General features: G+C 38.5%; 1 protein-coding gene across 1 annotated transcript in view; it reads left to right on the top strand.

The window, feature by feature from the left end:
• Window positions 1–973: 973 nt before the first annotated feature.
• LOC121369717 (TPR repeat-containing protein DDB_G0287407-like) overlaps window positions 974–27928 on the top strand; it is a 41200-nt gene continuing 14245 nt past the window's right edge. Inside the window, exons 1-15 of the mRNA XM_041494771.1 lie at window positions 974–1300; window positions 4148–4324; window positions 4687–4824; window positions 7122–7160; window positions 7772–7961; window positions 9513–9656; window positions 10120–10355; window positions 10819–10980; window positions 11332–11436; window positions 12430–12497; window positions 15907–15991; window positions 17305–17444; window positions 19322–19384; window positions 20099–20147; window positions 20506–20648. Of these exons, the coding sequence (XP_041350705.1) occupies window positions 1031–1300; window positions 4148–4324; window positions 4687–4824; window positions 7122–7160; window positions 7772–7961; window positions 9513–9656; window positions 10120–10355; window positions 10819–10980; window positions 11332–11436; window positions 12430–12497; window positions 15907–15991; window positions 17305–17444; window positions 19322–19384; window positions 20099–20147; window positions 20506–20648 (2009 nt within the window). The 5' untranslated portion in view covers window positions 974–1030. The remainder of the gene's footprint in view (window positions 1301–4147; window positions 4325–4686; window positions 4825–7121; window positions 7161–7771; window positions 7962–9512; window positions 9657–10119; window positions 10356–10818; window positions 10981–11331; window positions 11437–12429; window positions 12498–15906; window positions 15992–17304; window positions 17445–19321; window positions 19385–20098; window positions 20148–20505; window positions 20649–27928) is intronic.

The following is a 27928-nucleotide window of genomic DNA, read 5'->3' as shown; positions in this document are numbered from 1 at the left end:
TAATTTCATTAATAGTTTTTTCTGTTGATCATATCAAAAGCTTTTTTTAAAGTCTGTGAAAGCTGCATATATTATAGGTTGGTTAAAAGAGAGATATGCTTGTAGGCCTACTATGGATTGCAGAATGAACAAAGTGTCAGTAGTTCTGTGGTTTTCACGAAAACCACTTTGATTCATATTAAGTTTATTGTTTTGTTCCAAATAAAAAAGAATTGGAGTCTTCTTGCCAACATTTTTGTAACTACACATGTAGTGTTTCAACACATGGACTTATTGCAATTCCTCTATATTGTTAGGGTTTGGTTCCTTTTTTATGTAGCATTTTTTAAGATTAAATAATTTAACAAAGTCTATCATAGGCCACATAATTGATTTTTGTAATTCAATACGGGGCGAGACGTAGCCCAGTGGTACAGCGCTCGCTCGATGCGCGGTCGGTGTGTGACCGATCCCCGTCGGTGGGTCCATTGTGCTATTTCTCGTTCCAGCCAGTGCACCACGACTGGTATATCACAGGCCGTGGTATGTACTACCCTGTCTGTGGGATGGTGCATATATAAGATCCCTGGCTGCTAATGGAAAAGAGTTGCCCATGAAGTGGCGACAGCGGGTTTCCTCTCTCAATATCTGTGTGGGCCTTAACCATGTGTCTGACGCCATATATAGCCGTAAATACAATGTGTTGAGTGCGTCGTTAAATAAAAGATTTCTTTCTTTTATTGACAATACAATCTTTTTCACTGGACTTGAAATTCTTTAATAATTTAGTGCTTGCCATACTCTCTGTAGCTGATATAAGCATACTTAGAGACACGTTAGGAATGTTCCATTTAGGCGGCATTTTAATGTGGCCTTCATATAAATAATCTGAAGTGAGTTCTTTAAAATGTTCACGAATCGTCAAGGGGAGGTAACTCTAAAGTTTTATTTCCGTATTTCAACTCGGAAAAATGTTTATATTGGTAACCTGGGACGCATTTTTCTCATTTCATATGTATACAAGAGTTGGATGATGTGTTAAGTTTAAATTATGACATCATTTGCAACTAGACTTAAAGATCCTCGAACATGTCGTATTTTTTTCTCTTCACCATTCAATGGTATGGAGGAAGAAAGGGAAGAGTTGACAAGAAAATATTTTCCACAAATCCACCACCTTTGCAATTCGCGTGGAATACAATTTGTGGCAGTGGACATGCGTTGGGGTATCACCAGAGAGTCGGCAGAAAGTGCGCAGGTTATAAATATCTGCCTAGGGGAACTCGACAGAAGTGATCTTTTTATCGGTTTCTTTGGACAGGCGAGTTTTAGATAGGGTACCAGACGTTTCGCCCCCGTGCCAGTTCGCCTCCAAGCCAGTTCACCCCCAGGCCTTTCTGCCCAGTCAGTTCGCCCCCAAATAGAATGTCAGTTTGCCCCCACGTGCATAACCAGTTCGCCTCTACAAAGGTACCAGTTCACCACTATAAAGATACCACTGTGTCAATGTGAATGTGTGGTCTGGACCCATCTGTATGTGCCGAGCTTCCTCTAGTGTAACCATACCCTATTTTTAGGTGATTTTGCGCACTCCCATGTGCATTTTTAGATGTGCAATTTGGCAGTCGTCAAACTTTGATGCAAGTATGATTTATATTTTTAGATCACATGGAATTTTACTTTCATAAGAATCCGGAATAAACAGATTTATTATGTATGTCATCAATGCCTCCCCTCTAAGAAAAGAAACACACACACACACACACACACACACACACACTTTAACATGCCTCTAAAGAAACAATACAATAATTGTTTATAAGTAACAAATAATTGTGAGTTGGGGGCAAACTGACTAAAAGTTTGGGGCAAACAGTTGGGGGCGAACAGGCAAACAGTTGGGGGCGAACTGACAAATAATTGGGGGTGAACAGGCAAACAGTTGAGGGCGAATCGACTTGGGGTCGAACTGGTACATGGGACAAACAGATAAAACTGGGGGCGAACTGCCTTGGGGGTGAAATGTCATTGATTCTCATAGATATCAGTATCAAAAATAAAGGGGGGGGGGATCGTTCAACAAATGTTACAATTGCATAACACATGAGGGGGGAGGTAGGTGATGTCTGTCAAGAGTTATGTACGGTTTTCAAAACAATTGTCAATTGTGGATCCAAGGGTTTGTAAAAGTGTAGTTCATCAAGATAAACGTCTCCGGTACAATATTTATTATTTTGATGTTTATTGCTGTGCTGGAGGTTCAATAAATGTCAAAATGTCAAAAAAACGGACTGTAGATGTTTACAATGGTGGACTAGTAAAAGTGGGTTGCTGGATAGTGTTAAACAATCACCTTTGGTAGGACTTTCCTTTGGCACTGTCACCTATAAAGAACATTATAAATACTTATCATAGAGTTCGGGTTATTGACAGTGCCAAAGGAAAGTCCTTCCTCACCCTCACTCATTTTAATGATCAGGGCCCATATTTTCAGAGATATCTTAGGGCCACAATATCATAAAACCATCGTAGGCAGTGGTATGTGTCTTAGCAATTTTCCCAATTAAAAGTAATGTAACAGTTAACACATGAATGACACGTGCATGTTCAAGAACAATGGGGTTGCAAGGGCATGACAATTAATCATATACAAGGTAGTCAGTCCACAGTGACATGCCAGTTCATTCTTTATATTTTAATTATATTACATCAAAGTGTCAAAATATATTTAATGCAATACAGAATTAAAGTAATTTTCTTTAATAACGACTTAATTTTTGTTAGGAAATCTGTCACCAAGACAAAATGTCCCCTTTCATGCCCAAGTAACTCGGTAAAGTTTTTAATTTTTTTTATTAGGCCACTCGGCACCAGAAAAGGGTAGCATATTTTGCAAATATAAATGATGCAGACATTATGATTAAACTATCGGAACGATTTCTCTCTATATATGTATGTATATCTACAAATATCTCATCATCAGGCTGACCATAACACTTCAAGTGACTTGTAGGAGGGTATGTTAAACATTTTACTAAAAATAAAACACCTGTAATGCACCATAGTCACCCCACCCACCCCCTGCAATTCAGTGGTCCCTGCAATGCATGTGCTATGAACAGTAAACAGAGTTCAGTGACCTAGTTGATACTCGCTTAATGCTGGTAATTTACATGTATTTACGATCATGCCCGATGACACTGAGATTCAGATACTTAGTAATAATGGTGCAGTTACTGTTTTAATATACCGGCCTCGGTGGTGTTGTAGTAGGCCATTGGTCTACAGGCTGGTAGGTACTGGGTTCAGATCCCAGTCGAGGCATGGGATTTGTAATCCAGATACTGACTCCAAACCCTGAGTGAGTGCTCCGCAAGGCTCAATGGGTAGGTGTAAACCACTTGTACTGACCAGTGATCCATAACTGGTTCAACAAAGGCCATGGTTTGTGCTATCCTGCCTGTGGGAAGCGCAAATAAAAGATCCCTTGCTGCTAATCGGAAGAGTAGCCCATATAGTGGCGACAGCGGGTTTCCTCTCAAAATCTGTGTTGTCCTTAACCATATGTCTGACGCCATATAACCGTAAATAAAAATGTGTTGAGTGTGTCGTTAAATTTTTTTTTTTTTTTTTTTTTTTTTTTTTTACTGTTTTAATATTTACTTTTAATCTGTTTTCAGTTAACAAAGTATATTTTATTTTTAACAATAAAGAAAAAATATATCTTGAAAACAAAATCTAATATAGTCCACGGCAAAAAAAAATGCAGCAGAAAACGAAAAAATTCACGGCAATCTCCACGGCATTGCTGATTGCCGCGGGCAATTGCAGGGGTTGTCATAGCACTAAGATGGCTTCTAAATATGTTGCCTGAATAGCCCCCAAGACCCAGTTTGGCTTTTATCAATCTTGACAGTATTATTAGGTTAATAAACTTATTTTAAAGTTACACGCCTTAAAACAAAACCCAGAAGGGAAAACAAATTTAGTCTGAGATTCATGTTTTATGTATATGTTTACATATTATAAATATGAGTTTGATTTGCCTATTTTCTAGAGCATATTGTGACTACCTCCATCTGTTTTGATAAAACTAGACTAATGCATTATCATTTGGATATGTGTATGTTTATATGTTATTGTTTACAATACTGATCTGTTATTGCAGCGTTATGGTTGGCATGGTGCTGATGATGAGGTGCTCCAACATAATTTTGACAATGCCGTTGGACAATACCCATGGTTGCATAAGGTGCGTGGAAAGAGTGTCACAGAGTTGGAGTACCTACACGGACACCTCAATAACCCTGGTGCATTACCAGCTTGTATCCTCTTCAGAAGCAAGGTAAGTCAGGGTTTTATCACTTATGTTGCCAGATTCCGATCTTTGGCACCATTCCTCAAATACTATCTAGCAGGTCTCTGAAAATTGGAAATTTGCATAAACTATTTTATGGGTTATGCAAAAACCAATTCAGATAGCCTATTTCCTTTTTGTGCAACCTGTCAGGATCATGTAGCTGGTGTAATAAATTTAGTTTGATTGAAAAACGAGTGTTCAGGCAATTTTCAGAAGGTTGGTGTTGTTTTTATTCCCAGTTTTGAAGACAAATTCTGAATCTCAATGTAAAAATGTCCATATATGTTATATAATTAGCACTACAGAACATTGCGTAATCATTGGCATGTAATTGAATATTTGTTTAGGAATATGATGATGCAATGCAAAAAGAAGGGGAGAGAACTGATAATAAGAAGATGGTATACAAGTTTTCTGCAGAAAGTCCTCAAGCAGTTGAACTGATGAATGACCTGAAGAGGAGAGTTAAAGCTACAGAAGACAAAGTTTGTATTATTTTCGTGTAATCTTTCTTTTGAGGCCTGCACAAACTACAGAATTTCACGGAATAATATTGTTGCCAGTAGCATATTGCTAACAGAAGGAAGGAAGTAATGTTTTATTAAATAATGACGCACTCAACTAATTTTAATTATTGTTATATGGCGTTGGATATGTGGTTAAGGACCACACAGATAATGAGAGTGAAAACCTGCTGCCGTCAAGCAATGGGCTACTCTTTCCAATTAGCAGCCAAGGATTTTTTATATGGATCATCCCACAGCTAGGATGGTACACGTATTGATAACATACTGGAAAAATCATGGAACTGTAAGTCAGTTACCCATTATCATGTAATATGATCCACCATTACCATGCTTACTGAAACAGTTTCCTTTGAGTTCCAATAATGATAGGGAACAAAGAAAGAAATGTTTTATTTAATGACGCACTCAACACATTTTATTTACAGTTATATGGCGTCAGACATATGGTTAAGGACCACACATATTTTGAGAGGAAACCCGCTGTCGCCACTACATGGGCTACTCTTCCGATTAGCAGCAAGGGATTTTTTATTTGCGCTTCCCACAGGCAGGATAGCACAAACCATGGCCTTTGTTGAACCAGTTATGAATCACTGGTCGGTGCAAGTGGTTTACACCTACCCATTGAGCCTTGCAGAGCACTCACTCAGGGTTTGGAGTCGGTTTCTGGATTAAAAATCCCATGCCTCGACTGGGATCCGAACCCAGTACCTACCAGCCTGTAGACCAATAGCCTGCCACGACGCTACTGAGGCCGGTTGATAGGGAACAAAACCAGAAAATTGTAACCCATAAAATTCAAAATACTGTGGCTTGCTGCGTGAGAACCGATCACATGGTTTATGGGTCGGAGATACCGTAATTATTATTTTATGCCTGGTGGGCATGCACATGTTTTTTTCATTATGCATACTTGGTTTAAATTAAATTTTACTTTGTTGTGAATACATGTATATAACACATTTATCTCCCCTCGCTCCCCCTCCCCTACCAATGCAGCCTTTCTGCTAGAAAATAATTTGAGGGTACATAATAAAATCAAAACAGATCATAAGGATCCCATCTAAGTGGTTATGGGTTTGAAATTGGAGATTGCATTGACACATTTTAAACTGCAATTCTCTTACTATAACATTTCTAAAAATTATTAAAATGTATCCATTTATTTTCAAGATTTTAGGGTACGTAATTTTACCCTTTGTACAAAAACCCTGCCATGTGAATGATTCTAGAACAGCCCTAATAGTGGCATAGTAAGTGTGCACAATACAACAGGCAAAGTATGCATTATTTTTTGTGTACTGTTAAAGCTGCAATCTCACCTACTCATATTATAACACAATTTACTAATGAAAAGTACAAATACAATTACGGTTTTAACTGCCTTCATGTACTGTACAAGTCTTTTTTAATATGGTGTAATGCAAAACAGTGGAAAAGTGCCCCAGTTGTGAGTGATACAGTGGAGAATAATATTTTTTATGTAACCTAGAGTAGCAAATATAGTCAAATGATATTTAAGAATGGCAAAGACAGTAAGCACAAAAATTATATGGTCTTGTCATTGATTAAATAACAGACCTCACGGTGAAAAAAATTGAGGGGAGTGATTTAATTGTTAAATTAGAATATGTGGGAGCCTTTTATCATATTACCATATTGAACATATTTAATCCTTTAATCTAAAAATTACTCTACAAGAACTAATTCCTTGGGAATGATGGAGAGCAACAGTGATAGCACCCCCTAAAATGTGAGGTCTGAAATAATTGAAATTGCAGCTTTAAAAGTAGTAATACAACACATAAAATATGCAACATGTTCTTAAAGTTTTTATATATAATCATTTGTGTTTGAATGGTGTTTGGTTCTAGCAGATGAATTGTACATCTTTAAATAAATAAACTCGTTATAGTAATCAGTGTGTTGCAATTTGTTACAAAGCAGAATATATAGGTTATATTTCTATCATGAGGGGATGGGGTGGGAATGACGAAAGAAAGAAATGTTTTATTTAACGACGCACTCAACACATTTTAATTACGGTTATATTTGACGTCAGGGGAATGACGAGAAAACCTTATGTAAACTTGGCTTTGACAGATACATGGATTAACATGTTTTTATCCACTTACAGTTTGAGCCCAGATCTTTCACTTCCTTGGACCTATAACAATAGATTATTTGTAATGCACTTCAGAAGACGTAAACCCTCATTTATTTTATTTCATTAACTTGAATATTTCTATTTTCAGACTCTTGGTGTACACATGGATTATAAACACCCCCATGATGTAAGTATTTGGAGTGGGAATGATAACTTGGTAACAGCATAATATTACTTTTTTGTGTTTTGATAGTGGCTAAATGTAAACAGAAAAATTAATCCCCCCCCCCCCCCCCCCCGAATAATAAAGGGAATTGATTTACCCTTCTATAAAAAGACAAGTTTATTTGATTTATCCCTACAATGGGCTTCCATCTAGAGGATGTTTAGAAGCTACATTGCAACAGTAGTGGAAGCTGTTACCTCTTTATGGTATCGGACAACTCAGTGGGTTATTTAAATACTACAGAGGTCAACCTACGTGTAAACATCAAAGAAAGATTTCAAAACGTATATTAGAATTTTTTAGTATTTTTTTTAAGGAGGATTTATTTCCTGAACTGGACTATATTAAGCTGCTATAACAAGTAACAACATGACAAATGGTGGTGTGCTGCCTAAATCATCAAGGCTGGGTGGTTTGATGGACATCAGTTCAACAAAACCCCACCACACACAAATACACATCAGCCATTTGATGTCAAACAAAGTTAGGTATATTAATACAATTAACAATAAATATAAAATTTTAAAATAGAAGTAAGTAGTTTATCTGACCAAATGTTTCTTTTGTTTTAGGCAGCAAAACTGATGTTTGAAGCAATAATGAAACATCTCACCGAGGTTCTTCTGGTGTTGGCAATGTCCGAAGATCTTTCACCTCGGGCAACAGCTTTGGCTGAACATGATGCCTTTATAGCAAGTCGTGTGATGGTGTTTGTTGGAGGAGACACTTATTTCAAACAGCTTGATGAAGTACTCAGTGCCCGTTAGTAATCTGAGTGTAGTTGTAGGCCTATACAGCGAAACCCCTCTAAACCGGACACCCCTGGACCAAGACAAATGTCTGGTTTTAAGAGGGATCCGGTTTAGAGAGATTTAAGTTCTGTCCTGGTTTTTAAAAAGGGATGTCCGGTTTTGAGGGAATTCTGGTTTACAGAGGGTCTGGTCTTGAGAGGTTTCACTAGCTGTGGTTACTTAGTAGTGAGTAAAGCACGAGAGAGATTACGCACCCAGAAAGAGGTCTTTTATGTCATAAACAGTACAGTACAAATATTGTCTTTTATATACCAATTCCATTGGCATAGGAAGTACGTGGGTGGGAGCAAGGGGGGAATGTGCCCCCCCACTTTGTAGCAGTAGTGATGGTTTTTTATATATTTTTACATGTATTTATATACGTGTATATATATATATATATATATGTATGTGTGTACCCCACACTTTTTGGCATCTTCCTATGCCCATGAATTCTAAGGGCTGGTTGAAACTAAAATAAACTTGTGGAAAGGAAGAGAAAGGAATACTAAATAACAGCTATTTTGATATTTGGTGAACAGATTTCACCTCACAGAATAACTATATTTTAAGACTTCAGGTAACTGTACTTTAAAATATGTCCATGCATAATTGAACAAATATTTAGTTCCTCCTCTTGTCTTTTTTGGACACATTTTGATAGCCAGTGGTCATAAAATTATGATGTATAAATATTTGTTCTCAAAGATATATACTACAATAACTGCAATCTTAAACATGTAATAACGATGAGAGTTATACCGGTATTTAAAAGATAGTATTTTAAACAGTTAAAATATTATCAAACTATCATTTCATCACAAAATAACGTATGCCACTAATATTTAAATAAACTTTGCATTTGATATAATATATCAAATGCTTACAGTGCATCTTAATGACGTTTCCAACAACCATATGACATCATTTTAATCAACATTTTCTGTGAATGACATCATGTCACATCTGTACTGTCTTTTGCAGACATTTTGTTTGTTTTGTTTAATGACACCACTAGAGCACATTGATTTATTAATCATCGGCTGTTAGATGTCAAACATATGGTCATTTTGACACAGTCATAAAGAGGAAACCTGCTACATATTTCCATTAGTAGCAAGGGATCTTTTATATGCATCATTCCATAGACAGGATAGCACATACCATGTCCTTTGATTTACCAGTCACGGTGTACTGGCTGTGATAAGAAATAGCCCAATGGGTCCACCGACGGGGATCGATCGCAGACAGACCGTGCATCAAGTGAGTGCTTTACCACTGGGCAGACTATGTTTAAAAAAATAGTAATTAAATCAATGTGCTCAGGTGGTGTCATTAAACAAAACAAATACGTCATGCCACATCTGTAATGTCTTTTGTAGACAGTGTCACATGTTTTAAATGAAATTTTAATATGTAAGTGGTGGGAACATAAACAGAATGGCCAAAATTCCTCACATCATATGATCAGTCTGGGGCAGTCCTAATAGAAATTCTAAAATGTGATGGTTTTTATTTTCAGATGATAATAAGTCCGTTGTCATCACAGGAACGGCCGGATCTGGTAAATCTGCTCTGCTGTGTAAGTGGGTGAAGCAAGTGAAAGAGGCTATCGACCCACCTGTTCTTGTCTATCACTTCATTGGCTGTGCTGTTGGCAGTGACAGTAAGTCTTATCACTTCATTGGCTGTGCTGTTGGCAGTGACAGTAAGTCTTATCACTTCATTGGCTGTGCTGTTGGCAGTGACAGTAAGTCTTATCACTTCAATGGCTGTGCTGTTGGCAGTGACAGTAAGTCTTATCACTTCAATGGCTGTGCTGTTGGTAGTGACAGTAAGTCTTATCACTTCACTGGCTGTGCTGTTGACAGTAAGTCTTATCACTTCACTGGTGGAATATTGTTAAATGTATGTATGCCCTCATATGATTGTCAGTTCAGATACCGGAAATTAAGGTACTTATATCAATTTAATGTTCAAACCTCCTATTATTAAAAAAGCAATCTTTTGTTTATGCTGAGTGAAAGCACATTACAATTTTGATATTCCTAGCTAAATATGCAAATAGTTATGTATGGGTTAATTAATTTCAAGTTATAAATTTAAAAAGAGCAACTCTCCATCTACAGAACCAGAAAGCATTTTAAGAAGATTAATCACAGAAGTTGATTATGCTCTGCATAGTTCTGAGGAAAAGAGTTCAGAAAAGGAGTCCTTGCTAGATGAAACCAAATTGGACACTTCGATTACGTCATTAATGGACAGTTTGTTAAAAAGTTTGAATAAAGCTTCACAGCAAGGAAAAAAGGTTATTATCATACTTGATGGGCTGGACAAAGTTGAAGAAGGTGGAAAAGCAATTAAGGTATGTGACAGTAAGTCTTATCATTTAATTAAAAAAAAAATTGTGAGACCAGAATATGAACTAAGAACTGAATTTGTTGCTAAGATTTGCATTCAGATAATATAATTTACACATAATTTCAGAATCCTGGGCTTTTTTTCAATATTGTAAATTGATTAAAGTTGTGTTCCCAAAAATCAATTGTTAACTGTTTTTCTGTATTATGTTTTTAGAAATATTACCATAAGGGGAGATAATCTCAACTCATCCGTTTATTTTCGATCAAGAATATTATTTTCATTCACAATGTGATCTATGATTTAGTTGTTTTGAGTTGTTGTTTTTTTGGTTACATCTCTTAACTAGCTAATTATGTTAACAGATATCTACTATCAGTAATTTTAGTTTCAAACGCTAATGTGACTTTAACAGGCCTAATTAATATACATGACTTGAAAAGAAATAATCTTAAGCTTTTTTATAGCCTTTGTACTGGCTTCATGAGACCTTTCCAAGTGGTGTATCTATCATAGTGGCAACTGTTGATACTGATAAAACATCATTGGAAGAATTGATTGAAAAACGACAGTTTGAAGAGTTGAAAATACAACCATTGGACATGGCTGCAAAATCAGAAATGGCAATTGTAAGTGCAAAAAAAGACATTGTAAATCTGTATTTCAAGTTTAAATATTATAAATCTGACCTTTTAAGCTTAATTTATATATTGTATTTGTTCCTTCTCTAGTCTGTTCATTCTCTACTGTTTAAAAATGTGTTTGAATTTATTTAAATTTCTACAGCAAGGCATTAACCTGTATATATTCTCTGATGGAAAAATTCATAGTAACCTCTTATCTTTTTCAAGACCCTGCAAAGTTTTCTGTACTTTTTCAGCCCTGCTGATTGTCAGTTTAACTACTTTGCATTTAACTCCATTAATACATTTTTAAAATTTTGATTAACATTTTTCACTAATATTAATTTTTCATTTCAGAAAACCCTACATGAAGTTGGCAAAGAATTTTCCAAACATCAGCTGGATAAAGTCATCAATGAAGAACATACATCTAACCCACTCTTTCTTAAAATCGTCATGTCGGTAAGAAATGATCATTGTTTTTACCTTTAGTACTATCCAGGTGAATGTTATTAGTCTCCTACCGGTCCAACCAGAGGGGACTGTAGGTTCCATCTCCGTCCTTCTGTCTGTCTGTCTGTCCATCTGTCTGCCGTTCCGTCCATCAATCTGTCCCACATACAGTTTTACAAATGTGTTTTGTTAACAATGCCTTGTGGTATTTAGCTGAAACTTTGTATATAGCTTCATCATTCATGTACTATTATAGATCATGTTTGGCTTTCATGGTGATTTACCCATTTTTGACAGAGTTATGGCCCTTGAAATTAGGAAATATGGAAATTTGTTTTCCTGACTTTATGTTTTAATTTCTTCTCTTTTTCTTTTTTCTTTTTTTTTAATGCCAAGATCTAAGGTTGACAGGTATACACAAATTTATGTAGTGTTCATATAACTTAATGTAATAATTTAAAAAAAAACTTTTGTGTTAAATTGTGTACATTAAAAAATTGCCCACTTTTTTAACACACATCTACTTTTTCTTGACTAAAGGTTAACAGGTTTGAGTCCATCAAGGGTGATCGATCTTGTGACTTATCGTACCTCAGATGAGCACTTAAACCACTAAGCTATATTTCACCCTTTCTAAACCATTGTGTCAAGCCAAAGTAAAGTTAAAGTTTGTTTTAGTTTAATGACACAGCTAGAGCACATTAATTTATTAATCATTGATTATTGGATTGCAAACATTTCGTGATTTTGACACATAGCTACATTCTTTCATTAGGAGCAAGGGATCTTTTATATGCACCATCCTACAGACAGGGTAGCACATACCAAAGCCTTTGATATACAAGTCATGGCTTGAATGAGAAATCAGTCAGTGGGCCAGCCAATATTAGCATTAAAGGAGTTGAGTAACACAGCTTTCAATGCACCAGTATGTCAGATTGTAATTTACATACTTTATAAATCAGTAATTAATTCCTTTTAGCTTTTTTTTGTTCATTTTAGGAGCTGGCGGTGTTTGGCTATTTTGCATTGTTGGATAAAAAAATCGATTCACTAATAGCTGCAAATGGGTAAGTCTACTACCTGCATGTTTAGAAATTAGTTTTGTAAACACAAACAGTATCTTGAAGAAAAGTGTATTGTGTACAATCATTGTTACATGTATATCAGGTATGCACAATTTACATATGGTAGTAACGTGTGTATGAGATGTGTACGGGAGATAAATAGTGTATCTGAATACAGATTTTCTCAGTATATATCTACATGACAACATATATGCATTTTATAGTACCGCTGGTGCTTGAATATTATGTGCCATAGTGTGTATGAACAGAGAGAAATTTAGAAGTAGTTGTGTTTGATCATACAGGTTCATGACAGTACATAATAGATACAAACCATATAGAGCATATATTTAGAGCCATTTTTGTGTATGTCTAAAGACATGTTTATCTGAGTACACCTTTTAGTATATATAGATACACACAGGACTAGCTCTGGCAGTTGCCAAATTCGCCAATTGTGAATTTTAAAAATAACTGGCGAATCTTATTTTAAGTTGGGGAAATAATTTTATCAAAAATAACTGGCTTTCTGTCATTTTTGAAGTTTAATAGATAATTTGGCGAAACTTAGTGTTAACCCAGAGCTAGCCCTGTACACGACAATGTATATGTATTTTATAGTCCCATTATTATGTACTAGCTAACACTAGTAATAGACATGTTTATGTATTTTATAGTCCCATTATTATGTACTAGCTAACACTAGTAATAGACATGTTTATGTATTTTATAGTCCCATTATTATGTACTAGCTAACACTAGTAATAGACATGTTTATGTATTTTATAGTCCCATTATTATGTACTAGCTAACACTAGTAATAGACATGTTTATGGAAATATTTATGGAGTACATTTTCTCTTAGTATACTAGTGAATACTAGCATAGTATAGTTACTTAACAATGTATAACCTAGATTTCATAGTTCCATTACTATGTATTAACAGACATCTGCATCATGGAGGAACAAAATAGAACAAAACCTTAGTCTTCTATAAATCAAACTCAATTTAACACATGTAAATGAACAATTATCTTTAAAAAATATTTTTCACACACTATTACTGTAATCTTCGTGTATGAGTAAGTGTATGATTCCCGGGACAACTAAATCAGTATTTCAGTATGGGATACTACCGTCCTCTTGGACAGTTGGTTATATCACACCAATACACAAAAAGGGATCTAAGCAAGACCCAAACAACTATAGGGGAATTACCATTACCAGCTGACTAGGGAAAATATTCTCCTCCATATTAAATAAACAATTAACACGTCACACTGAATCAGAAAACCTAATAGCAGACAACCAAGCTGGGTTTAGAGAGAATAGAAGAACTACAGATAACATTTTTATCATAAAAACGCTGATTAACAAATACATTGAACAGAAAGAAAGCAAACTTTATCTCTGTTTCATTGATTTCCACAAAGCATTCAACACTGTTTGGAGAACCGGCTTGCTCCTTAAATTACTTAGACTGGGTATTGGCGGGGAATTCTTTCAGATCTTAAAATCCATGTACAGCAAAACCAAACTAGCCGTCAAAATTAACAATCAAATAACTGACATGTTCCCATCTACAGTAGGAGTGAAACAGGGAGATAATTTAAGTCCCACTATGTTTAACGTATATTTAGCCGATATGACATTCTCCAGCGACTGCCACTCGCCCCACCTACTAAATGAAAGAGTGTCGCATTTATTATGGGCAGATGACCTAGTACTTGTATCAGAGACTCAAAAAGGTCTACAAAAAGCGTTAGATGAACTCCACACATATGGCCAACAATGGCACTTATCAGTCAACTTGAAAAAGACAAATTCCATGGTTATCCAGAAAGGAAAACCAAAACATGTAGCATTTCAGTACGGCATGGAGCAAATCGAACAGACACACACATATATCTATTTGGGCTGTACCCTTAACACTAATGGAAACTTAGTACAACCAAAACAGATCTTGCAACTAAAGGACTTAAAACCCTATTCAGACTCCAAAAAACCTTTTCTGGATCACCTCCACCTCCCCAGATATAACACAAACTATTCGACACCCTAATCAAACCGATCCTGTGAAATCTGGGGCACTTAATTAAATAATAAGATGAAAATACATGACCCTAATAAACTACTAGACATTTTAGAAATGGAACTATTTGAAAAAGTACATATAAAATTTGGCAAATTCAACTTACAGGTAGGAAGAAACACAACCAATATTGCATGTAAAAGTGAACTAGGCAGATGCCCACTAATAAATGAAATAAATCAGAAAATTATAAACTACTGGGCACACCTACAAAATATACCTCAAGAACGCACACTTCTACTTGATGCAGCTCAATACAGCAAGCTACTCGATAACAATAACAAAAACAGCTTTCACAACTACACAGCAAACATGCTTAAGAAAAATTGCATCGACATAACAGCTATTAGCACTACACCAAAGAACAAGAAAACACTCAACAAACTAGTAACTGAAAAACTACAACACAACTACAGGCAATACTTTAAACAAAAATTAAAAGACTCTGAAAAACTGTTATATTATAAACACATAGTACGACCATATCAATTTGCCCTATACCTCGAAACATTAAATAATTGTAACCTAAGAAGACATTTAACTAAACTTAGAATATGTGCACACCACCTCGAAATCAAAAGAGGCAGGTATCACAATATTCTCAGAAAAGACCGACTCTGCAAGCTTTGCAAAGAGGCAGTGGAAGATGAGACACATTTTCTCGTGGACTGCAAACAGCTAGAAACGAACAGAAGAAAATATTTTATTACACTCGCACAAGAATTCCCAATATTCCAAACACTAAATAAATACGAATTTGTTTATTATATCATCAACTGCCCTAAAACACAAGTCATTATATTCGCACAACTCTGCTCAGATTTGGACACAGCACAAACTACTCTACTAACTAGACCTCCTGCCACTTAATAATATTTATTTTAATTTACCGAAGATCAGACAAAAGACAATAGAATCTGTTACACTACATGTACTTTATTAGATAGAGTTGTAGTTTAGTTTTTTGATGTTAGCTATTAATATTTTATGTACTTTATTTTTGCTGGTCAACCAGACTATGTTTTTATTATACATATATGAACATGGAAATAAAGTTATTGTATTGTATTGTATTGTATTGTATTGTATTGTATTGTATTGTTGTCTCGGGGACATCATTATAAAGTAAACGTTTTATCACTAAAACTGTTATAATTATATTCAAATCTGCATTTTGTGTTATTGTGCTGCTGAATATATTGTTTAGATGATAGGTTTTGTGTGGGTTCATTACTGTGACAATCCACTCACTGGTATTTTTCAGACTTTATAATTCTTGTGATATATGTTTTTTAATACCATTGCATTTATTCTATCAGTGTCCAAGAACTCTTCCAGAAATACCTAGAAAGGCTTGAACAAGACTATAATGTTAAAGAATATCCAGGGAACTTAGTCAAACAGGTATTTATAAGTTTTTATTGTTTTTTAATTGCTTAAAATTTTTGCAAGTTCTTATTAATGTTTTGCCTTTTAACATATTAATACAAAGTTTTAGTGAAATAAATAAAAGATTATCTTTTAAAGAATATTATGAAGTTTTTGCTAAATTTAAATGTGTCCACACCAGGTTAAATTTTCCAATATTGTTATGTCATATTAATGATTTCATCAGTTTGATCCCTAATGTACTGCAGATAAAAGTGGTTATTTTTTTAAGAACCAGTCAACATCGTTTAATCAACCATAGTTCCTATTAATGGTGGTTGAATTACAATTTTAGGCTTTCTGTCCTTTACATGTTGCCAAAAAAATGTCTACCTGTTTAGTGACTCATGGTTTTTGGGCCCCCCCTCCCCCATTACACTGTATTTTCATGTTTATATCCAGTCAAGGTGTAATTACGCACACTGTCTTGGGCACATACTCCATCTATGTAGGCCGTCTGTTAGTACAGAGGTTAGTTGTTAATGATTAGTGGTAAGTGAGAGAGATGTTGGTACTGTGTACTTAAACTTCCCTATTAATTCATTAAAAGCTCCCTCTGGATGAGAGGCCGTACTGTGATGTGAACCCAGTACCTACTAGACACTAATATCAGTGTGCTTATAGGAGTACGGGCTCCCATTCATGTAAGGGGCCAGGCTAGCTTTTGCCTGAATTAAACCAAAATGCCCAAATCTGGCTAACAACAGTTATTCATATTAGTGTTACTACCAAACAGCTATATATGAATGCAAAGAATCACTATATGCATTTCTACATGGATTACAACTAATTTTGAGGGTAGCACGTTTTGCCTGAATATCTGTACTATTTTGCCCGAATTTGAAATTTTGTCCCCCTGTGTCGTATGCTTATTTATTACCCCAACAGGCAATCATAACAGGGAAAATAAAAATCATAATATCTTACTGAGAAATTATCATGCATTGGTCTAACGAACAATACTATTGGATGATTTGATGCTTACAAACCAATGACCTTGTCAGTACTAAATATGATGGCAAACACACACAATTGTACCAGAATAAAGAGAACTTTTGTTTTAAAAAATTATCTATGAACATGATTAAATTACACAATTCTAGCAATACTCAGAACAGTGCGTAAAGTTGTTTATATCATGTCTATACATGTACGTGCATGTGTGTTGAAAATAAAGGCTCGTGACAGTTGAAAATTATTTCACTCAGGACATAAATTTGATAATAACTGGAAACTTGTTTATTATTCTCTATGAGTGTGCTAATGATGATCCTTTTTGTTTATTTTAGGTTTTCTGTGCCTTGTATGTGGCCCATGAAGGGCTGTCTGAAACAGAGATCACTGAAATACTTGACATACCTAGTCACGTTTGGGCACCACTTCACTTTGCCATGGAGAAGTTTATCATCAACCACTCAGGACTACTTGGGTGAATAAATATAGTTTGTGTCTTAATTGTACGCTGGAAATTTCTATTTGTTTTTAATGCATCTCGGTCCAGGAGACCCTCCCCCTCCACCCTCTCCTTATCCCCACATTTACATACTCATGATTTTCCTCATTTCAACCAATGCTCCTTAACTGCTATTTCAGAGGTTGTTGTTTGTGCTATCCTGTCTGTTAGAATGTTCATCCAAAAATGCTTCTAATTGATAGTAAAAATAGCCATGCATTAGCAACCACTTTTATTTTTTTACGTCATGTGAGACACTTAATATTCCTATTTAACTAGCAGAACGGCAGTGGCGTGATGTCACTAATGGTAGGTTTAGCGCTGAAACAAACACAGTGACGTAACAAAACATTATCTTGTGATTAAACTTTGACCAATCAAGATTATAAGAAGCGATATCTCCTGCGGAGAATATCGCAGGAGATATCGCAAATTATAGTGCCAGCGATATCTCCTACAAAAACCTTTAATGGATGATAAATCTCTATATTTTCGGTCACTGACTAAAAATATAGGTCACATGACATAAGCCCGACTTGACTCGGGAGTATTTCAGATTAGATTTTCAATAAACATACTCTTTAAATCATTGGTTGAAGTACAGTAAATACAAATAACTTTTAGTTTTGCAATAACAATACAAAACATGTATATTTATTTATGAATTAGAGTTTAAAAACACTTTTTTTAATGTGGCAGAATGTAGCTAGCATCTTACAAATAATGACGTCATGTATCTTGTATGACGTCATACTGCAAAAGCCTTGCTAGGTTGACAATACTCGATTTGCGTACACAAACTGGAATAAATAACGATTTTCCTGCATTCGCCATTCTAACCTTCGCAGGATAAAGCTGATATCTTAACCTTCTGACTACTGCAGGCGAGATATCTCGCCCGACGTCACGTCAATCGACATACTGTACACTGTATACAGTGCATTCCCCAATTCATATTTCCCGCCGTTTTGAACACGACACTCACCGAAAACGGAAATATAATAAAAGAAAAAAGATTTTTTTTCAAAATGGTGGCTTTTGTTTTGATTTTTTCAATTGGAAATACCTTGAAATTTTGAGTTCAAAAAGTGGTTTTCGGCAAGTATTTTCGCTTGACAACAATGGCGGCACGTCGCGGTCATTTTCAGGGATCGATAGCCGATTGTGACAGCTAATTTGATAATAAATTTGATCGTTTTACCAACAACGAAAATTACCAAATATTGCAATATGAATCGTAGTTCGGGTTTAAAAAAAAATTCTGGTCAGAAAACCACTGTTATCGGAAATAATGGACATAAATACTGGACAGCTGGCCACAAATGCCCGTAAGTAAATGCAACTTTTTCGATTTTTTGCCTAATTTTAATCACCATTAGCCGATCTAAAAATAATAAAAATTACAAAAAAGACACGAAAATAATACTTACCGATTCATATATGAACTTTATTTCATGTATTTATAAAACATTTAAGTGAATATATGTGAGTAAAATTATAAACTTGTACCCACTCAACGTGGTTTTTGTTAAAAATTAATCCAGTAGTCTAAAGGTTAAGACAGTAACCAGTTATTCCCTATTTAAACAAATAATGATGTGACCAGATTTCCATAAATATTCATTAATAGTGAAAATGCACAAGTTTCTTAAAACTGTATTTGTATTTATATTTTTAATTAGTAATAAATGTCATATATGATGAGACTTGACTGCAGCTTTAAAATATATAGTGTGACTTTTGTGACACCCAATAGCCAATGTGTATTTTTGTGCTGGGGTGTCATTAAACATTCATTCATTCATTTTTTCATTAAAATATATAGTAATGCCATGTTGGATTTTGGTTTTTAGGTTTGCCTTTAGTGAGCTAAAGCAGGCTGTCCGAGATAAGTATTTGAAGGAAGATAATGACAGGTATAAATACATTGCAATACAACACACAGCACAACATAACCCTACACAATAACTACAACACAACACAACACAACAGAACACAACACTACAATACAATTACTATCTTAAGAGTACCGGACATTAATTTTAATACAATACAATATAATACATTCAACACATTTGTAAGAACGAATCTGATTGGATCTCTACTAAAAATTTCAGGTGGTAAAATCACCATTATACCGGTCGCAAATACGTCATAGCTTAAGCAAAGAACAGGGTTGTTTTGTAATGATTTCATGAAGACAATTTCTGTAGCGTTCATATACAGAAGTCATTAAATACTGAGACGTTTTTATGTCAGAAATGAACAACGTATATCGGTGGTTTTACAGTGGCAAAGTTACAAAATTTACTAAATTTGCGACAGTAAAACCACTGATATACATCCGCAAATCGGAAAGCACAGTAGGGTTATCCCTAAATAGACCACAGTATAATGCAAATATACAACATATTGTAATACAATACAATAAACATCAACTTCATAATAATTTAATTAGAACAATAATTGATTGTTTTATATTCAAGCTTATTGTTTCTAATTTTATTTTATTGAAATTTAAGATTTTTTAATATTTGTTTTCTCACGTTGCTCATTAGTGTTTTCTTTGACTGGTGTATTAACTCTGCTTCTTAGTAGCATATTAACAGGTAATCAACTTAAATTTTCAGGATTGAAATCACAAAAGATCTGATAAAATACTTTGACAATAAGAGAAAGGTAAGACTGTATTTTAAAACATAGATGCTACACATATGTTTTCAGTTTTGTTTTATTAAGAAAATGTAACTGAAGAACTGTTGTAATTATTTTATTCAAACCAACTGAGTTAACATACTTAGTTTAAGGGATAAAAAACCACAAGGATTTTTGGAGAATTTCAGAATTTTGAGCAACTCAGAAACTGTTCCTGTCCTTGTACTTCGATGATGAATGTTCACAGTAAAATACACACACACCTATTTTTTATAAACATCCCTGGTTTTTTTGTTTTGTCCAATATCATTTTTTCTCTGTATAATTAATCAAAAAAATGTGGCAAGAAATAAGTTTAATGACAGGTTTCTTATCTTAACAGAAATTTAAAATCTGGATGGAAATCACTGATCCTTCAATAAGACGACCAGCATTTGAGTTACCATGGCTGCAGAAAGACATCAAAGACACCGATGGGCTTGTGACAACTTTAACAGATATGTTTATTTTCGAAAAGCTCTACAGGTTAGTGTACTAGTAAGATTGTTACCGATTTCTGTTCATATTGTATTATTCTTAGCCCAGGCCGGGACATAACCCAGTGGTAAAGCACTTGTGTGATGCACAGTCAGTCTAGGATCGATCCTCATCATTTCTCATTCTATCCAGTGCACCACGACTGATATATCAAAGGACGTGGTATGTGTTATCCTGTCTGTGGGATAGTGCATATGAAAGATCCTATGTTACTAATGGAAAAATGTAGCAGGTTTTCTCTCTAAGACTACATATCAAAATGACCAAATGGATGACATCCAATAGCTGCTGATTAATTAATCAATGTGCTGTAGTGGTGTCATTAAACAAAACAAAGTTAGGCCTTGAAGTTGGTTGTGAAATTTAGCAATACCGTTGCAAAAATAAGATTCAACAGTTACTGTCAAAATATTATTTTATTGAAGTGATCCAAACTTTTTATAAAGCCAAATGAAAAAAAGTATTATTTTTATTTGTCATTTATTAAACATTTTTTAATGATTATTTTGTAAAGTCTCCTGTAATGGCTGTACTATCATTCTTGACATATTCATAAAGACCATACCTACAAAGTCTATTAATCATAGCCATAAACAAATGTTGTTCTTTTTTTAAAACGGGCTTCGTATATAAGGTAGCCCCTAAATGTCTTGTTCCATTTCTCTGTCACACAAACCTTGGCTCTTTCCAAAAAAGATCTCTTGCTTGTCTTATCAGTATCTCACAAACTTGATAGATTCTCTTATTCTTGCCCACTGGACAAGGTTATCCAGCTTTGACACAGTGATAGAAAAATCTGTCTGACCCTAGGGCTAGATAAATCTGTGCGACCTGAGGTCTAGACGATTTATACATATGCGTAATGTCATAACTCGTCTTTTACGACAATTGACGTCATAACTCATGGTTTTCAAAATTCTCACCGGCCTCAGTGGTGTCGTGGCAGGCCATCGGTCTACAGGCTGGTAGGTACTGGGTTCGGATCCCAGTCAAGGCATGGGATTTTTAATCCAGATACCAACTCCAAACCCTGAGTGAGTGCTCCGCAAGGCTCAATGGGTAGGTGTAAACCACTTGCACCGACCAGTGATCCATAACTGGTTCAACAAAGGCCATGGTTTGTGCTATCCTGCCTGTGGGAAGCGCAAATAAAAGATCCCTTGCTGCCTATCAGAAGAGTAGCCCATGTAGTGGCGACAGCAGGTTTCCTCTCAAAACCTGTGTGGTCCTGAACCATATGTCTGACGCCATATAACCGTAAATAAATTTCTATAGACATTACCTGTCCTCAAACAAGTGCACCTCCCCCCCACGCAAGTGGTCTGGTCCGAACATCCCAACAGCCAATGGGATGGCCTAAATTCTTCTACTGTATACTGCTCTCTAGTTCCGGTCACATGACTGTAACTTCCTTCTTTTTCTCTTCGCGAAAGGGTCTGGACGTCTTTTGTTTGGCTCTGTTTGGAGTCAACTTTTTTTATAAGACCTTTGGTTTTGTATTTGTGTTTGGGTGAAATGTTTTTCACCTTAAATTTCGTTAGCTTCGTTAGCTTTCGTATGTTTCTTTTCGCGTATTCGCTTGACTTTCAAGCGTTTATTACATGAAATGTTGTTATATTGCCGGTTGTCGTGTCGGACGCCATTTGCAAAATGGCGTCTGTATTGACTGGCTTTGTGTTGGGTGGAATGTTTTTTTGTTTTTTTTTCACCTTATTCGTTAGCTTTCGTTAGCTTTCGTATGTTTCGCGTATTTCGCTTGACTTGCCAAGTGTTAATTACATGAAATGTTATTATATTGCCGGTTGTTGTGTCGGACGCCATTTGCAAAATGGCGTCTTTGTTGACCGGCTTTGTGTTTGTGTCATGATTTCTTTTCTTTCTCTTTCACAGATTGAAAACTTATTATCATGTCAGATGTTAATGTTCAGCGACAGGTACGAGCGTGCCTACGCTGTAAGAAGTTCACTGCAGGCGGCGACCCTCATGAATTATGTCCGGGTTGCCGTGTTCCTTGTAGCCTCTCTTCGAGATGCGACCTGTGTTCGGGCCTGTCTACTGTCGAGTTCGCGGCCTACTTGAAGGTGCTGTCGGCGAGAGCCAAGAAAGTGGAATCTTCGCCGTCAATTGCGGACTCCATAGCAGATGTATTACGTTCGATGCTACCTACTATGCTGAAAGAGACTATGGCGTCAATGGCGGCCTTACCACAACCGGCGGGTTTGGGGCCAGGTCCGGTTCAAGTCCCCTCTTCGGGGGGTGCGGCTCCAGGATGCAAGACTTCAGATGACAGGCCTGCAGTTCCTACGCAGCCCTCTGACAAGCCGACTCAATCAGTTAGGCGTTCCACGGCCTCCAAGGATCACCGATCTTCAAAGTCATCTTCGGCGCAGCGGAGCCGGGACCGGAGCCGGGCTCGTAGCCGTTCCCCACGACCTGCACGTCTCCCTACGGGTTCCGTGGATCGGCAGCGCAGACCTTCTATTGACGCTTCAGAGGGTTCTCGACGGGACCGTCCACGGTCCGGTTCACCAGTGAATTCTGTTTCGGCCGATCGATTAGCCTGTGCTCGAGTGCTTCGAGACTTTGGAGATGCAGCGCCTACAGCGGTTTCCGTCATTGATGAGACTGAATCTTCTGACCATATGAATATGAGGGATTGCTTGGCGGCAGTCTATGACATGTTGCCGTCCTTGCCACATCCACCAACGCCGTCCAAGAAGGGACCGACACCGATGATAGCGACTGATGTCCCTCCGGAAGATGTGGTGATCCGTTCCTTGGCTGCCGGTACACTCGTATCCGAGGTGGCGACGGATTTAGACCGCACTTTTAAAGACACAGCGTCTTTCGTCGCCTTCCCGACTTGGGGTCACCGTATGTATCCGGTGTTTGACATGACCTTTACAGATGTAGCTCCGTCCTTGGATGAAGATGTTCACCGTCTTGGGAAGTCGTCAACCGTGGATTTGACGGACAAACAAGTACAAGCCATGGATACTGCCCAGAGACGTTGCTTGTTTGTATTATCTTACTTGGACGTTTTCCTTGCGGCGATGGCCACCCAGGCAAAAGATGCACGGTGCTACGCGCTGTTTCAGCAATCGGCGCAGATGCTAGCTTTCCTGACGTCTTCGGTGACTTCGATGTCCTCGATGTTAATGCAATATCGTCGCCAGGCTTATTTAAAGAAATCCACTTTGGATTTCCAGCATAAGAAGGAGCTGTTAGCTCAACCGTGGTCCGCAACGAAGCTGTTTGCAGGCAAAATTTCTGAGGTGGTGAAGGCCAATGATAAGGACCAACAGTCGACAGCAACTGTCAAAGCGTTGCAACTTATTTCCACGTTGGAATCTACAAAGCGGAAGTCTACATTCACACCACAACCACCATCTAAACGCTGGAGAGGTTCCTTTCGAGGTCAACCTTCTCGAAGGTTTCCGGTCAGACGACCATCCGGTCCGCCAGCTCGGACCCAGGGGAAGCCTGGTCGACGTTGACGCCAGCCAACAGATCGTGGACTGCTCAGATTGCTTCAACCTACGCCCGCCCCTGATTTTGAACCAGAACAACGATTCGGTTTTGACGCTTCCGGTGTGTACCACACCGGTCGGAAGATCCATGGTCGGAAGTCGACTTCGCCGTTATTGGCGAAACTGGCAGACACTTTGCCAAGATCCGTTTGTCACGTCGATCTTGAAGACAGGGTATCGTCTGCAATTGTCTGCCATCCCTCCATTGACCACTTCACCTCGAGAACCGCGGCATTCCGTTGCGCAAGTCAAGGTTCTACAGGAGTCCGTCAACAAGCTGGTGGAGAAGGGAGCCGTTCGCAGCATTTCGGAAGTACACTTAACACCCGGATTTTACTCGGACATCTTTCTCGTACCAAAGAAAGATTCTCCAGAGCTGCGAATGATTCACAACTTGGCGGTCTTCAACGACCACTATCTGTCTCCTCCTCCGACCTTCAAGATGTTAACGTTGCGAGATATCATAGCCGTGATCAGACCGGGGGATTGGCTTGCCTCGCTAGATCTCAAGGACGCCTACCTGCACGTTCCGATGCATGCCGATTTCCATCACTACCTACGGTTTGTGCTACAGGGTCGGCATTACGAATGGACAGTCCTGCCCTTTGGGATATCCATAGCGCCATGGCTGTTCACCAGAATCACGACTCCGATGTCACGCTTCCTGCATCGCAGAGGTATATCCTTTTACCCATACCTCGACGATTGCCTGATGAGGTGTCACAGCAAGACAGGGCTGACTGCACATGTTGCCTTCATCATGGACTTTCTCAAGCAGCTGGGTTGGATTATCAACATCGAGAAATCTCGACTGGCTCCCACACAGTCTCTACAGTTCATAGGCGCTTGGCTTCGACCCGACCTGGGCCTCGTTCAAGTTCCTTTAGACCGTTGGGAGAAGATCCAGACCATGATTGCCATAGCCCTCACCGCTCCAATGACCTTCCGCGGTTGGCAGAGTCTCCTGGGTCTCCTCACTTCTGCCCAGGATTTGACACTCAGAGGTCGTCTCCAGTTGCGGCGCTTGCAGATGTTTCTCAACCCGTTTGTTCGTTTCAACAATCCGGACTTGATCATCTCACTTCCAGACGATCTACGCTCCAGCCTGCAGTGGTGGCAGCTCCGATCGAACGTCTTAGAAGGTGTCTCTATGCGGGCCTTCATAGCCACTCATCACCTATTCGTCGACGCGTCACTGGAAGGTTGGGGAGCCCATCTAAGCAACCAGACTACTTCAGGGCTGTGGTCTCCCGGCGAACTCGGACTCCACATCAACCTGTTAGAGTTGTTGGCAGTCTACTACGCTATCCTTCATTGGCGACAGATGTTGACGGAAGCCTCTCTCATGGTGGCCACAGACAGTACGACCGCGGCGGCTTACATCAATCGTCAGGGCGGAACTCACTCCAGCAGTCTGCTGCAGTTGACTTATCGTCTCTACAAGCTGGTCGACGAAATTCCATTGCAACTTCGGGCTCGTCATATTCCAGGGGTTTGCAATGTACTAGCCGACACATTGTCCCGGCCGTCGTCTCCACAGCCGACGGAGTGGATGCTCCATCCGGAAGCGTTTCGATGGGTGTGCGACAGACTTTGGACACCAAACATCGATCTTTTCGCCACACGATTCAACCATCAGCTGAGGGTTTACGTGTCTCCGGTGCCGGATCCCGAAGCTCTGGATCTCGACGCATTGGCCATCAGCTGGGAACAGATGGACGCGTACGCTTTTCCTCCACCAATCCTCCTTCCAAGGGTGCTTCAGAGGTTTCAGCTGTACCATTGTCGCCTGTTGCTCATTGCTCCGATGTGGCCATCCAGGATGTGGTATCCAGATCTAATACGTCTGGCCGATCCACATCCTTTACCGCTGCCAGACTGGGATCATCTGTTGCTGCATCCCACGTCAAGACTGTACCATCCACGTCCGCAGTTGTTCCAACTGCACGCGTGGACTTTATCTCCAAGAGTTTGAGGAAGAAAGGTTTTTCTTCACAGTCTACGGCGGCCATTTTGAAAGCGCACAGATCATCTACTACTGCGGCTTACAACGTCAGATGGCTTTGCTTTCACCGATGGTGTGTTAGAAAAAAACTCAAACCTCAGACGATACAGATACCTCGTCTTGCTGATTTTTTGCTGTATCTGCGGACCACTTTACGATTGAAGGGGTCTACCATCGCTGGGTACGTTTCGGTCATCGCTACTGTTCGTGATGTAACTACTGGAACGAAGTTATCGGGTATTCCTGAGATCCATAAAATGATCAAAGGTTTTCGCCTTGAAGATCAAGTACACCGGTTTCGGCCACCAAGATGGGACCTGAATTTGGTGTTACGAGCGTTATCGACCGCACCTTATGAGCCGATCGAGTCCTCTTCCCTGCAAGATTTGACACGGAAGACGGTGTTTTTACTCGGTTTCGCCACGGCTGCTCGTGTCTCAGAACTTCATGCTCTTGATGTCGATTTGGTACGTTTTCACCGAGATCGGCGTGCAGTCAACTTGGGGTTACTCATGAACTTTATTGCAAAGAATCAGTTACCAGACCAAGCGCCTCGCTCGTATGTTGTGCAGGCCCTCTCCTCTATCGTTGGTCCGGCGGACGTTGAGGACTTGGCGTTGTGCCCTGTTAGAGCCCTGCACCAGTACATCGAGAGGACCAGATCTTTTCGACAACATCGTAAAAGACTTTTCCTTTCCTGTAACCAGAGTCGGTTGAGGGATATTACCAAGAACACGGTGGCCACCTGGATCCGGTCTTCTATCCTGACCGCTTATCAGAAGGAGGGTTTACCTGCTCCGTCTGCTTCCAATCCGCATGAACTCCGTGCCTTGGCTGCCACGATGTCCCTGCATTGCAACACATCCATTCAGCACATCATCACTGGCTGTTTCTGGGCGACGGACTCCATCTTCGCCAACTATTATCTGAGGGATGTCTCCACAGAAGACGTTGAGGGGTTCCATCATCTGGGTCCGGTTGTTGCTGCACAGACTCTGTTGAATACAAGCTATCCTTGTCGCCGTTGATGTCTGTCTGATTCTGGGCTGCATAACGAGATGTCCACCGAATCGACAGGTGAGGATTGCTTAGACTTTTGTTCTTTTGCACAGTTCACGCACTGGTGCCGGAACTTTTGTCTCGATAACCTTAACTCTTCACTGCATGTGGTTATTGGTTGTCGTTATTGAACTAACAGATCTTTGGTGTACTAGACAGAAAACATTCGGGGGTCTTGTTTTGTTCAATGTTCTGACGGATGCACCTCATTAGGTTGTCGCTTGTTATTGAAAAACTATAACACTTCAATACGTGAGGGTTACCTAACACCTGCATCCCTGGTGGCTACGTCTTCCCACCCTGTCAGAACCAGCATGAGATGTGGCTTCCGCCTCCTGGTTCATGTGTTCTAGGAGCCGTACCTGCCACTGCTGACGGATGCCACCATTCTGGTTGTTGTTACTAACATCACCTGCATTGGTCTGTGACGGGCATCCCTAGGAGGAGGGTTTACCAAGGTTGGCCTTATTCTTCCACTAGTCAGCCTCTTTCCGGTTGGGGAGTTATCACAAGCATCTACGGATCTCGGCACCCACCACCATCTGTTGAATGCTGCACTTGTTTGAGGACAGGTAATGTCTATAGAAATGGAGAAAACTTGAGTGTTTTCTCTTTTATAGATACATTACCTGTCCTCAAACAAGTGCACCTCCCCCCCACGCAAGTGGTCTGGT

Source organism: Gigantopelta aegis, chromosome 4, assembly GCF_016097555.1.
Source record: "Gigantopelta aegis isolate Gae_Host chromosome 4, Gae_host_genome, whole genome shotgun sequence".
In the NCBI taxonomy this organism is placed as follows: domain Eukaryota; kingdom Metazoa; phylum Mollusca; class Gastropoda; order Neomphalida; family Peltospiridae; genus Gigantopelta; species Gigantopelta aegis.
This window is presented reverse-complemented; position numbering and strand designations above follow the sequence as displayed.